At 53.1% G+C, this 14,053-nt stretch overlaps 1 protein-coding gene across 1 annotated transcript; it reads right to left on the reverse strand.

Annotated features, from left to right (window-relative positions):
• Positions 1-348: 348 nt before the first annotated feature.
• LPIN3 (lipin 3) lies at positions 349-8,358 on the reverse strand. Its single transcript, XM_058851000.1, is given in 20 exon segments — positions 349-397; positions 503-606; positions 698-809; positions 1,085-1,237; positions 2,166-2,252; positions 2,418-2,566; positions 2,808-2,937; positions 3,087-3,148; positions 3,717-3,809; positions 3,899-3,968; positions 4,147-4,240; positions 4,323-4,486; positions 4,606-4,702; positions 5,311-5,737; positions 5,898-6,018; positions 6,454-6,558; positions 6,782-6,918; positions 6,921-6,992; positions 7,760-7,855; positions 8,167-8,358. Coding segments are annotated over 20 exon segments (2,514 nt in total).
• Between the last annotated feature and the right edge of the window lie 5,695 nt (positions 8,359-14,053).

The raw sequence follows: 14,053 nt of genomic DNA on the forward strand, positions 1-14,053 counted from the left end.
AAAAAAGAGCCAGACTTTAGAGGAGCTACAAACACCAGAAGAGACCCAGCTTTCAGGAATTTGTGTTTGGCAAATGGAGTTTTTGTAAAGTCGGAGCTCTTTCTTACCCCCTCTGGCTTCCTGCTAAGGGGTGTCATGACCTCTATTACAAGTGCAAAATGCCCAAGCAGCAAACAGAGAAGATGAGGTGCACCTGGAACACTTAGTCCTGGCAAAGAGCATGCAGGAGAGCTCTGGGTCAGGTCTCCACAGGGATGGGGTTAGGGCAAGCCATCCAAGCCAACATCAAGCAGCGGAGTAGGTAAAGTGGCTGTACTCTGGGGACACCAGACCAGTGCCTCTCCTCTGTCACACAGGAGGGAAGAAGACTTCCACCAGCTCTGACAGCTGCTCGTATCTGTGGGGGTAAGAAAGAAATTACACTGGGGTCATTGGATTTGATGCCTCTGTGCATCAAAGCAGGGTCAGCCCAAAGATGCTGAGGTATAAACACTTCACTTACGTTGACTTTTGGTTCTTTGCGAGCTCCTGGATCAGCTCTCCCTTGTGGTTTACTGTGAATATGTGGCTCTCTGGCAGCCCCACTTGCTTGTAAGCGTACACATCCTGCCCAAGGAAGGCCGGCACAGCATGAGAGCTGCAGGAAGGCACCACCACCCAGCCTGAGCCCTCCCTGCACACCTGGAGATCCACTCACATTGGGCCTGTTCCCAAAACCAGCGTAGAAGGGACACTTTGTAGCAAACAGTTTTCGGATGTCTGTCAAGCAGGTGACCTTGAACACCTCTGGCTTCTTCTCAATCACCTCCCTGCAGCACAAGAGACACAGTGGCATCAGCTGGCCAGGATGGTGGACAGCAAACCTGTCTGGGGCTCAGGGAAGTGATTTGAAGGGTAAGAGGTTTTGTGCATCAGAAGCTTCACTGTGAAGCTCCAAGATCAGGCAGCTCCCCTGCTGCCTCCCACAAAAGGCATTGTGCACCAAGGAGGGCAGAACAGTTTAAGGCTGGGACATCCCTCAGCGTCAAGCTGTGGAACAGGGTGCTGTCCCCAGGCATGTAGGAGGTGCAGGAAAAGACAGTACCTGTGGAAGGCAGACAAGAGGCTACTGGGGGAAAGCAGCATGGGGCCCATGGGAAGGCCACAGCCTTGCTCATTGACCCATTTGAGGTAGCCTTTGGTGATGTGGGCCATGCCAATAGCCCTGGCTGAGCAGTAGAGGAACTTGTAGCCATTCCTAGAGAGAACACAGGGAGCCCCTCTGAGCTGTGACCTGGGCAAGGCATTCTCCTGCTCTGAGGAGAAAGAGGTAGCCAAGTACCTGGCCTAAAATCTTATTCCAGTAAGCAAGGTGGTTCCACAAACATGAATCCCTTATCTGGAAACCCAGACTAAGCCAAATCCCCACCTCCCTCACATTGGGAATCCCTGCACCACCCTCCATGCTTATCCCAGCAGCCACACACGCACCCAGCCCAGCTGCACAGCACCCATTGCTGCCCAGCATCCTCACACAGCACTTTCACCCCACAGCACTGCCTGTCAGTTGTGGAGGGCTGTACCCAGCCCTCACAGACGCCCGGGCGGGGACAGAGCTCGGCAGAGGTGGTACTGGGTGGCCAGAGGCAGCCGAGTGCCATCTTTGAGTTCTTGCAATCCCCGCGAGTGCATCCCTCCCATGCTCCTCCCAGGGCCAGAACGAGCCATCCACGGGCCCACAGTGCCTCTCAGTGGCCACAGGGGCCAGGGACCAATCTAGATACTCCATAGGGACTCACTGCTGGTGTCACCCCTCGCAGGTGAGTCCCCTGGGCTGTGGGAAGCGATGGCTGGGTACCCAGAGAGGCACCAGCGCCACAGTGCTGGGGACACCCGTGCCACCACTCTCAGGTGTGACCTTAGGTGGTCTTGTCTCTGCTCAGCTGTATCTCCCCAGCAAAGCCTCCACTGACACACACTCTTTCCAGGGAAGGTAATGCCAGCATCTGCTCCCAGGGGACCTTCTACTTTCACCCCTCAACATCATGTAGGCAGCACAGCCAGCATCAGCCACCACTGACAGCAGATAGTGCAGCTATCTGGGCCTTCATCATCAAGTAAGAAGCCCTGACTCTGACTCCATCAGCTTCCCACCTCCCCTTAGCCTCAGCTGATCCAATACCTACAGATGGATTTTGTGGAAGAGTGTAACAATCCCACGGTGAGTCCAATCTTTACCCAGTTGTGGCAAAATGTGTCCAAGAGCATCCGATCTAAAAGGAAAGGAGGCCGGGTTAGTGTCATCCAAGGTGGTGAGTATCCATCCCCCACCCCAACGGGGTTTGTGCTCCCTTGTGCCTGCTTATGCAAGCCTTTAAAGGAGACTTTTCCCTAACAGTGGAAAACAAGGATTTTTGGGTAGGAGAAAGGCCTTTTACTTGGTGATGGTGCCATCAATGTCTGAGATCACCACTTTTTCATTCCAGTTCCACAGGTAGATGGTGGCCTCACAGCGGCACGTGCCCTGGTACTGAGTTGTCACGCTGAATGCCACCTCATTGGGGCCATCCTGTAGATTCAACCTTCCCTGGGGTAGAGGAGCAGCAAAAGTGTTACACCAGCACCAATTCACACCACTCCAAGGCTTGCCAGAGGCCAGACTGCCACCCAGCCAGGCCAGAGATCCCAAGACTCTACAGGGTGGCCAACAAGGGCAAAATATTTGGATGTCCCATGAAAACACAAGGTCAGGAGTAGAGAAATCCCCGTTTAAGGGTTGTCTCACCCCTACACACACGGACAGTGAAGATGGAGGAATAAATACATACAATTTGTTCGGAGGAGAGCCGCAGGGATTTCTTGTAGGTTGGTAAATGCTTCTGAGCAGGGGCTTCCACTGTCAACATGTCCCCAGGGTCCTGGGGCTCACTGTCACTGGATGACTCCTCTTCCTCTTGACTACACAAAGAAGGGAAGGGATCAGCCAGAGTCTTAATGAAAGCTTTCTACCCTCTTTTATTAGGCAAACATAGGAATAATTGGTCACACAGGAGAAAAGACCAGGAGTATTCAGGCTCCTGAAGATGACCTGGGAGGGAGGCACTCACCTCTGCTGAGCAGGGTCATGCTGCAGTGCTCCCACGCTGGCTTTCCTTGGCCTCGGCTGCCGCTGCAGACAGAGAGGGGTGTGCTGGTTTTGGTGAATTTTCTTCACAGTGACTGGTATGGGGCTGTGTTCTGGATTTGGGCTCAACAGTGTTGATAACAGAGATGTTTCTGTTATTGTTGAGCAGTACTTGCACAGAGCTAAGAGCAAGAGCAGGGGCTGCTTTGCTTCTCTTCTGCTTGGAACAGCAATGCCAAAAGAAGTACCACTGCAGTCCCTGCCTTCACAGGGACACTGCCGGTGGAAGAGGAAGCACAGCCTGGTGCTGTGGTGGAGCAGGGAGACCAGCAAGCACACCTGTTGCCCAGGGACTTGGCATGATGGGCACACAGCAGGAGGTCTCACCACTACAAGGTCCACATTACTGCATTACCAAGTGTTGCTCTGCTGCTCAGGCATTAACAGACCAAAGGGGACAGGCAGCAACCTTAAGAAGTCACCTCGTCAGGTCCTGGATGTCCTCACAGTCAACCTCAGGCCATCCCCAGGACCCTGCTCCCACCCCTTCCAGTCAGCAGAATGATGTCTGCCCCTGAGGACATGGTTGTCACAACCACTGCTGCCAACATACCCCCTCTGCTGGGAATTCTCTTCTCCTCCAGGAGAACCACCACCTTTTGTCTTTCTTGAGCATCTTCTCCTTCACCAATTCATCAATGACGCTCTGTGAACATGGCAGAACATGGAATGAGGTCAGTCCTCAGCCCAGGCCCTGCTGAGAATCATAGACAGTAAATGTGTTGTACTACTGACCTCAGGAATGTTCCTCTGGAAAGCCTGCAGGGCCAGGACTATGGGACCAGCCACTGCCCAGTTGTAATACCTGGAAAAAGCGAGAGGATGGACACATCACCATCCTGCAGCATGGCCAGGTCCCACAGCTGCTTCGGTACAGTCATGCTCTGGGATGGAGTCACAATCCTACAGGAGGGTCTCCACAAGGACAAAGGGGCCATGCTGTCCATTGTGGGACGAAGCAGAAGGAAGAGCAGGCCACTCACTTCTTGTTTATCATTATCACCAGGTTTGGGTCATCGACGAGCCTTGGATTCTCAGCAAATTGCTGGTAGGAAACCATGTGTTCCATGAACTTCTCTGATGGGACAGAGGCTGTGTCATGCCATTGGAGGATGGAAAGGATTTCAGGGCTGCAGATTCTCCCTCCCCTCCTACCTACCATGAGAGATCTGCCTGTTGCTCCTGAGGCCCCCACACAATGACAGGGCAACTGTGGGCATCAAGTCAGAGTCCATGGGGCTGTTGTCAGGCGAGGTGGATGGCAACTGGATACACAGCGGGTTGCTGGGGTCTGTCACAGGCCTCAAACTTGGCTTTGTGTCACTGCCAGCAAGGGAAGAAATGGTGGTGACATCAGAGAATAGCTTTAAACATACCTCCATCCTTTGTGCCAGGGAAATTGCCCAAAAATGTCTGAGCTTGGCCAGCTGGGCAACTCATACCTCCTGGAGCTATACAGAGCCACTGGTTCATGGTCTGTCTCGGAGAGGTCTTCAAGGTAAATGGCACTGGGACCCAAGTGAGGACTTCTGATGGATCCTCAATGCATAGACAGAATAGAGAGAGCTTAGCTGAATTACCTTTCCAATCACCCCAGCATCTATCAAGAAAGCCAAAAGCATTTTCCTCAATCATATCTATGTACCATACAAACAGGGTAGCCATTTTCCTACTGGAAAAACTGCTGTAAGTCAACAGCAACAGAAGTGCTTCGAGACACCTGCACTAGCATGATCCTTAAATACACTGTGAAGGGGGGAACATAAATGCTGCTCTGTGATTTTCCCTGACTTGGCAAGCTCAGGATGAAGACACAAGTCAGGCCAGGCGTTGTCAGACACTTGAAATTAAGGTATGGCCTGTATTGCTGAGAAATCTTCTAAGTATGCAAAAGCATAGACATCAAAGGATGGACTTCAGGGAACATAAGGTAAGAAAGCCTTCCTGGGAGGTGGGTGGTCACTGAAAGGTGGACACCTAAAGGATGTCTCTTCAAAGCAAAGGAGCTGGTAGCACACAGAGAAGGCAAAACAAACATACCACACCTGGAACTCATGGAGTTACACTGAAGGGACAACCCAGGTGCTCATCTGAGTCAGACACATCTGCAAGCTCAAACACCACTTCAAGCAGCACCACACTCTCACCTTGCCTCCCCTGCCTCTCCAGCTGGGACTCAGGGCCTTCTGAACCTGCCTGCCTTGGAGCAGTGGCTCCCTCAAGGAGCTCCACATCTGGCTGAACCTCTGGCACAACATTCTCATCTCCCTCCTGTTTCTCTTGTGGGACTGAGTAGGCCCCCAAAAATCTCTTTGCCGTGACAGTATGGAGGATGTCCTTCAGCCTGGAGATGCTGTTCCCAGCCTGAGGTTCAAGTGTTGGCTCAGTTACAGACACATCCAAGGAACAGGGTGTGTCCTGAGGCTCTGCTGGGATTGAAACCCCTCCCAGATGTTCAGAGGTGGCAACAAGAGGGGTCGCTTCATCCACTGGGACCAGTGTCGCAGAGATGGTGGTTGCTGCAGCAGCAGTCTTTGTGGACTTGGCTGGTTTAACTCGCACCAATTTATTCACCTCAAGGAAAGCAGAAGAACAGGTTTGAGGATAGGAAGTTGCCCAAATCATCACACAGAAGAGGACATTTTCCCTAAGGCTGCCTGGCTACAGCCTCCTCTGCTTTCTGCAGGTCTTTCGGACACCCATTCCCAATAAAAGAGCAAGAGCAGGGACTCACTTGAGGGAGCTTTCCCCAGGTCCACCTCATGAGGGATTCAGCCCCTAGAGCAAAACTTTCCTGTGGTTTGATGTCCAGTTCAGAATCACTTTTGGGAGAAGATTGATGGCTTAACACGAAGCTGCAGGAAGAGAAGGTGATGTGGGGCCTCACCTAGACTACAGCCCCATGTTCTCCTATCAGTGCAAGGACATTTAAGGCCAAGAACCCTGTAATGCTGGTTTCCCATAGTCACTTCTACCCTCTAAGAATGTCACTCCCAAAGAACCAAGACCTATGGAAGCTGAGGCCCCAGAAAACAAAGTGCTATGCCAGCAGTTGCCCAGAGCAGTTCATCAGCAGACAGCCCTATGCACACAGGCTTCTCACACCAGTGACCACGGCCGCAAGTGTCCCTTATGGTCTCTGAGCTTTCCTCCAGCCACACCATATCGGCTAGGAAAACTCTCCTCTCCTGACACCTTCAAGTCACTTTTCCATACCTCCTTCCCTGCCATGAGGCATGTACCCTTGCTCTCACCAGAGCTGAGCAGAATACCTTGGCTCTGCCCATTACCTGTCCTCTCCAAGCAGCTCCCCATCAGAGTATGGGTATATCTCTCGGGGCTGCAACAACGCAGTTTCTTCAGGGAGATCAGCAAAGGATGAACATGCTGCATCACTGCAAAGGAGGAAAGAGGAAATCTGTGCTATTCTCAAGCAGCAGCCTCCTCTCCAGAAAGCTGGAAATACACAGCTTCACCATTCCCCCTGGCTTTCTACTCCTCAGGAGACTGGGCTCCAACTTGCAAACGCTTTCCCCCTGTTTCAGTACTGCTGGGCATCACCAAATGAACCCACAGGCTTGACCTACTGCATCACCCTGCCCAGACCAAGCAGCTCACCTTGGGGCTGGCAGCTCGCTTTTGATCTCATCACAGGTGTCAGAATCAGAGTCCAACAACTCCATCTTGAGCCTTCTCTTGTGTTGCCTCCTCTTGCACACAATCACTCCAGCGCTGGTGGCCTCCTGCCCACACAGAAGGGTTGAACAGCATCCTTTGGGCTCTGCTTCTTGCAGATGGGGGATGTGCAGAGCAAGAAGGGGATGCTGCCCTGGAACAGGGATGGAGAGGAGCCCATCAGCTCCCTCCAGCACACTCTTTTTCAGCCTAGCAGCTCTTTGCTCTCTATGGAGCATACTATGGAACAGCACAACCAACACCACTGAGCCCTCAGCTCAGTGGTGGTTTTGTGGCCTGGACTAAAAGAAAAGGATTTATACCCACATCATGTGAATAAAAGACCATTAGGATGATCCAGCCACAAGCTAAAGACATCTTTAACACAGGCAAGGAGAGACAGGCAGGAGATGGCACCAAAGACCAGAATTACCAAGGCTACAAATGGGATTTGACTTCAAAGACCTTTCCGACTTCCAAACCCAGCCCAAGCCAGCAGTGACCATAAGTGTGCCTGAGAGAAGAGCTGACAGGATTTCTGGAAGTCACAACTAGTCTCATCTCACTTCCCACTGGAGCAGGCAGCCTGCCACAGTCTATCTGTCTCATTCTCATCCCTGTCACAAGATCCCCTGAGAGTCCAAGCTCCAAGATATCCACCTGTCTGGCCAGCAGCCATGCCCATTGATGGGGACCAGTCTGGGATGCAGATATTTGGTCTAATACTCCCTCAGAATGCTCCACCATGTGAGTTGCAAGGTCCTTTAAGCAGGAACATTTCCAGACACAGAAAACATCAGACAGGACAATGGAGTCTCTCTGGGGAAGAGCAGCATTCCACACCTGGTCATTCCACCTCAACCCTGCACTTCCAGGTAGTCACACTGGGACACAAACATGCAGCACCTCCTCATAACCAACCTCATGCTCCTGTGACTCCTCAACAAAGAAGGCCTCTCCATTGTCTCCCAGCTTCATGTGCAGATTCACAGGCTCTCCGTTGATTTCAATGTCAACCTAGCAAGGGACAGAAGCAGCTTGTCCATCTGATCATCCCTGGAGCACTTCCAGATGGTGGGGGTGGGTTGAAGTTGCTCATAGGGCTGTCAGCCACACAGAGGCAAGGGACCTCTCCAAATTTTTCCTGGAGATCACATTACTCCTTGGAAATGGATGGGCTCCACTTGGGGGACATCCCCTCAAAAACATGGCATGCACCCCTTTCAGTGGGCTCTCATTCCTTCCTTTACACAACTTGTGGGATTTAGAAGATACTGGGTCTGGAGACACTGGAAAGGAAGCACAGCCCCAGGGCAGGCACCACTTACCACCTTCTCCTTGGAGCGCAGCACTCCCAGCTTCCCAAAGCGCACATGAAACGGGGAGCACTTGAAGGAGTTGTCAGGCTGCCTCACCACGACCACATCGATGCAGCCCGACAGGTTGGCAGGGTTTATATCCTGGTACAGCTCCTTCATGGTGACAAAGACATTCTCAGCCAGCTGCCCCACATAGTTCATGGTTTTAGACTGCAAGTGAGAGACAGGAAGAGACCCAGGTAGGGGAAGAGAACTCCAGCAACTAAAGGCAAAGTGAGTTTACTGAGGAGACTCATGTCATGGCTGCAACACAGCCCCATCATGGGGACAGGTAAGCCTCTAGAGAAAAACACCTGAGGACCTTGATGAAAAGCTAAGGCCTCTGTGAGCACCAGAAAACAGGTCAGAAGCCAGAGCATGAGTTATTGCATCCAGCTTGGAGGAGAGATGCCCTTGCCATTACATACACCATCACATTTTCTCCTTGAGAGGGCAAATACAACCTCACAGCAACACTGCACAGTCAAGCTGTCAACATCCCATTCAAACAAGAACCGGGCTGGCAGGAGACCTACTGTCCTGCACTGTCTGTTGTTTGGGTAGAAATTCCCAAACAACTCATGGCAGAGGTAGGAAACCTGAGCTGTTCCATACACCACACACTCACTTTATTTAAAGTCCAAACCTAACATTTCCCACCCAGAGGGAAAGGCATCCCACTTAGGCATTGCAGAATTGCCCAGGCATGGCTCCTGTACAAGCCAGAAGTCTTGTGGTGGGCAGCACAGCCAGGTGGTGGTGTGGTGTCCCCAGCGACTCTCAGCACAGCCCCCAGTGCACACTCAACCCAAAGGGCAGCTGGGAGAAGTTGGTTCCTTACCCAAAGTGACGATGACAAGCGTGTGCCACATGACAAACCCTCTGCCCCAGCAGGTACCCAGCCTCTCCGATCCATTTTGCATAAGCTCAGCCCTGTCCCATTCCCAGACATCCCTCCTGGAAGGCAGTCTGAGTGGACAGACATGGTTCCCGCTCCATGCCCCGTCCCCCACCTCTCCCTGGCAGCCAGGAGTAAGCCCAAATCCCAGATCCTCTCTGGAAGATGACAGCAGGGAAGTGCTAGCCAGCTCCCGAAGCTTCGGTGGCTCCATCAGCTCTGCTGTGAGCAGGGCCTGGATCACGGGGCCACTCACCAACCTGCTGAGCCCAGCTTTCCCAGGCATTGCTGCTGGGGTGGGCAGCCCTCCAGCTGCCTTCCCTGCTGTGCTGCAGGGCCTGGCACCAACAGGAGACAGCTCCTCTCTGCACATGGGGGCAGCTTTGGAGAGGAGGAATGATCTCACTGACCCTGGTGCTCCTCAGGCAGCACTGATGAGCTTCCAGTTGAGATATACACTGAAACAGACCTGTAAAGTGCATAGGGAAAGTCCTGGGCAGAGAAATCCCATAGGATTTGGGGTGGGGGCTCGGAAATTGTCCCCAGATGTGATGAACTGAGCACCATCTTCAAGAGCTCAACATAACACTGCAGCCACACAGCAAAACAAGTGCCAGGGCCATGTCCCCCGTGCAGAGCCACTGTCCCCCCTGCCTCAATGGGCAGCTGTCCCCTCCCCAAGCATCTCATTGCTGGAGACTGCATGGCTATGGTACAGCTGTCAGCTCGCTGAAATTTAATTCCCTGTGGGCCTCACCTGGGATGGCTGGAGGAAAGCAGGGAATGGAGAGAAAGAGGCTTTTCCCTGCAGGCCTCAGCCCCACCGTGGATGGAGCAGGCCCGTTAGGGAGGTGAAGGGTAGGTTATAGTCTGGAGAGAGATTAATAGGCAGACAGGGCAAAAGAAATGGTATTCAAGTCATATTCAATAAATAAACCCTCTAGAGGAAAGGGGCATCTCCAGCCCTCAGCCCCCAAACCAGCCAGGATCACAGCCCTCCACCACACAGCTCTTGTGGAGGATGAAGGGGACAGTCCTCCCCTGCCGACAGCTCGCATCAACCTCCAGACCCAAAGAGCTGCCCAAAATAAACCAGGTGCTTTGCTGACACTCGTCTGCTTCGCTCCTGGGCCGCCCTGCCAGCAGCACACCCTGCCCACACTCACACCCACACCCGGGCTCCATCCATCACACACCGAAAACCAACAGGACCTTCCCCATTACCTGCGCAGCTGCTGAGCCTCAGCACCTCCTCGACGTCGGGGCAAAACTAAACCCCAGGCGTGGCTGTGCGCCGACAGCAGCACTCACCCTCAGCTCCTCCTCTCCCTGCTGCTTCCTTCCCCTCACCTGAGCCAGGGGAGGGCCTGCTCTCCCAAAGAGCCCCGGGCTGGCTCCCGGCCTCCCGCCGAGCCTCTGAGGGCCCCGGCAGGCCGGCGGTGGCCCTGGGCTGGCCCCTGGGGCTCATCCAACAGCCCCTTTGCTCCAGCAGCCCGGCCACAGCTGCCTTGTGCCCATGGAGACCCTTCCTTCTCCAAGCCGCCGTCCCGCTGATGTCTCAATGGGACATAAAGGGCGACCAAAGCATAGGGGCTCCTCTGCCCTGCATCATCTCCATGGGGATGGGAAAAGAGGACACAGTGGAAGGAAAGCACATAAAAGCAGACACTTCAAGAAAATGGATGCTCTCCAGGTCTCAGGGAGCCTGTGAGCAGTGGGGAATTGATGTGGGAATAGCTGGGTGGACTGGGTGAGAAACAGGTGGTGGGGCTTTTTTGTGGCATTGAATCCCACCATACTGTAACTCCAGGGCAGGGATGTGGCTGCTGTGGGCTCTGTCCTGTATTTACCCGACTTCTGTGCTGGTGATTCCCCCACAGCCTCTCTGCTGGGTTTTGGAGTGGTGGGGATTGAGTGGTGGCACTTCAGGGATGGAGGCTCTCACTCATGGAGCTGACATTGTGCTGTGAGGGCAGGGAAGCACTAAAGCTGGAGGGTGGCTGGTCAGTACATCTTTACTCCCTAAGGAGAAGTATCCAAAGCTTGTTGGCCCCAGCTGATAGGTTGAGCTGCAGAAATGCCACAGCTCATTACCAGACAAGCTCTGTTAGCACCCAATGCCTCAGTTTCCTGATGGCAGCTAGAGGCACAGAGATCCCCCCTGTGCCTGTCCAGTGCCAAGCATGGCCTGAGCACAAGATCCCAGTCCCAACATGGGAACTTTCCTGAAGGCTGTGACAAATCTGCTGAGGAATGAAGCTTATTTTCCAGCAGCTTACTCTTCTGGGAGCTCTGGCCCTTGGTGAAATTGGACTGAAAGCAGCTGCTGTGGGTGGCCAGCATGGATGCGGTCCCTGGGGAGGGTGGGCTGGCACTGCAGGGCAGGCAGCTGCCACCAAACCCCACAGCCCATGGCCAGGTCATTGGGCACTTCTGCCCAGCGGGGAAGGAATCTGCTGGAACCTCCATGAAGACATCTTGGGTGTGACACTTCAGGTGATGCCCTTAGACTGGTGCTCGCTGATGCCACTGGAGTGGGTGTCACCCAGGGCAGGGGGTTACATTCTGCATGTCCTGAGGGTGTAACACAAACCCCAGGGCTGGAACACAAAGGCAAGGACAGATCTGGGCTGCAGATGCCTCCTAACTTGTGAAAAATGCTGCAGAGGACATCCAACAAAGGACATTTGAGCGCAGGACGCCATTTCTTCCTCAGCCAGCTGTGTGCATCTGCAGATGAACACAGAGAAGGAACAAAATGCCAGCAGGAGCAAACAGGCATCTCAGCCTTGCTGTGGCTCCAAGCCCCCACCCTCTGGACACAGAGATGAGCTCCTGGCTCTTGGGCACCCTGCAGAAGTACAGACCCCATCACTTACCTCCAAGGTTCCTTGCCCAGCTGCCTTTCCCCACCAATCCATAGCCCTGGTTCCTGACACACCAACCTTTGCTTGTGCCCCCATGCCCCTGCAGAAGATCCCCAGCTGTGCCATGGCTCTTGTGAGTGGTGGCTGTTCCCCTCTGCATCCTCCCCTGCAATCCAGGCTTTTACTTCCCTCTTCTTTCCTTCTTTCTCCTTCAAAAAGCTTAGAGCACTTTTAATTGCCGTGGTAATTTTTTGCAAAGTCATAAAATCATCCTTGGTTCCTGCCACCTGCTTTTTATACTCCCTTTTACTCTTTCCTCTTTTTTGGAAGGTGAGCTTTGCAGATCCATCCCTCCCTGTGCTTGTAACCCTTCACCCCCCAATTTCTCTGTGAATCTTGTGCATCCTCCCCCAGGAGCTGCTTCAACAGGGAGAAATTTCTTCTCCCTTTTGGGAACTCCACAACCCACAGATGTTTGCAACGAGCCTTTGCATAACAAGACAGGTTTTTTTTATTAGTCAACTGAGATGCAATATTTTAAGCTCCTTGCATTCCAAAAAGCTCACAGCCACATCCAACTTGGCAGCTTTTTTCCTGCATCCCAGCACTCCCCATCCTTCCTGGATGGCAGCCTTCACCTCTAACAGGGCACTTCTGCCTTGTGGGCTCCTCACTGATTGTCGTGCTGAAAGCCCTACAGCCTGAGATCCTGGGCTTCTCTAGAAAAGCTCCATCCATCCATCCATCCATCCATCCATCCATCCATCCATCCATCCATCCATCCATCCATCCATCCATCCATCCATCCACTTGGCAGATGGGAGCACCCACAAACTTCCCAGGAGCCTCCTTAATTTTCCTCTCTTCCCAAAAGCAAATTATGTCTTCAGTCACAGGATGGGAGAGTGGACAAGCTATGTCAAAAAACAAGCTTCTTCTTCCCCCTCTTCACATTTTGACAGCCAGGCCACAGCCAATTCTCCAGCTGCCTCTAAGGTGGGAGTTCATGAGGAGTTTGCCTCCTCTCTTCACCAATACATTATTTCTCTGTGATTTTCCCAGCTGTTTGATTTAATATTTGAGCTGCCTGGGATGCACCTCCTTGGATCCTGCCTTGCTCCATGCCTCTTCACAGGCCTGAAATGTCTGCAGGGAGGTCAGAAGATCCAGCAGTGAGGCAGACTCAAGGAGCTGGCCAACCCACCTGCCTTCATGTTGGCTGAGACCTGACACAGCTCAACTCCCCAGAGATGCTGCAGAGAACAGGAGGGGAACCAAGCTGATTTAAAAAGGGTCTTACTTTGCTTTTCAGGCAGAAAATCTGGGGATGGAACAGGAGAAATCCCTCCAGCTGTGGGGCTCAGCCAGTAGCTGGGGACACCAGTAGTATTTGATGGCTGGAAGCCCACACTGCAAACCCCTGCAGCATCTGAATCCTCTTTTCACCCCAGAGTCAGGAAGCTGCGTTCTCCTGTTCCCTTGTGGCACAATCCTCTGATGACCACTAGCCTGGCTCCTTTCTACCTGCTTTCTACTTTCTATCTGCTCTTTCTTTACCTTCACCAGCATCCCCTTTACACGGGGGTTTCCTGAGATGCTGGCAAAATCCAGGCAGCAGCCAGGCAGGCTGAGGCACGGCTGGAAGGATGCCTTTTCCTGAATGCTGTGCACTGAGCAGGATGCTGCAGGCACCACATGTCTGGTGAGGGACAGCCAGAGCCGTCGAGCTGGGTGACAGCAGTCAATCCACCCATCAAGTCCGAGGTCCTTGTGCCAGGCAGCTCCCTGGAGCAGCTGCCTGCTGCTGGCAGGGCTGTCATTCCTGACTGACATTCCTCCGCTGTGACCCTCCAGGGAATCCTGCCAGACGCTGGGATGTGAAAGGGCTTTCTCATTATCATGGCCCCTTTTTCCAGCAGGGAGAATCAGCGTTTTAAGATGAGGGGAAGGTTGGCAGAGCTTCTTGACCCTCAGCTGACTGGGCTGGGGCTCCCATTTCCTTTCCTGGATCAACAAAGAGCTCCAGAGGCTTGTGAAAGGAGTGATTCAGCAAAACAGGATGAGAGGAGAGACAGAAACACCAAGTCAGCAC

This window comes from Poecile atricapillus, chromosome 15, assembly GCF_030490865.1.
Source record: "Poecile atricapillus isolate bPoeAtr1 chromosome 15, bPoeAtr1.hap1, whole genome shotgun sequence".
In the NCBI taxonomy this organism is placed as follows: Eukaryota; Metazoa; Chordata; class Aves; order Passeriformes; family Paridae; genus Poecile; species Poecile atricapillus.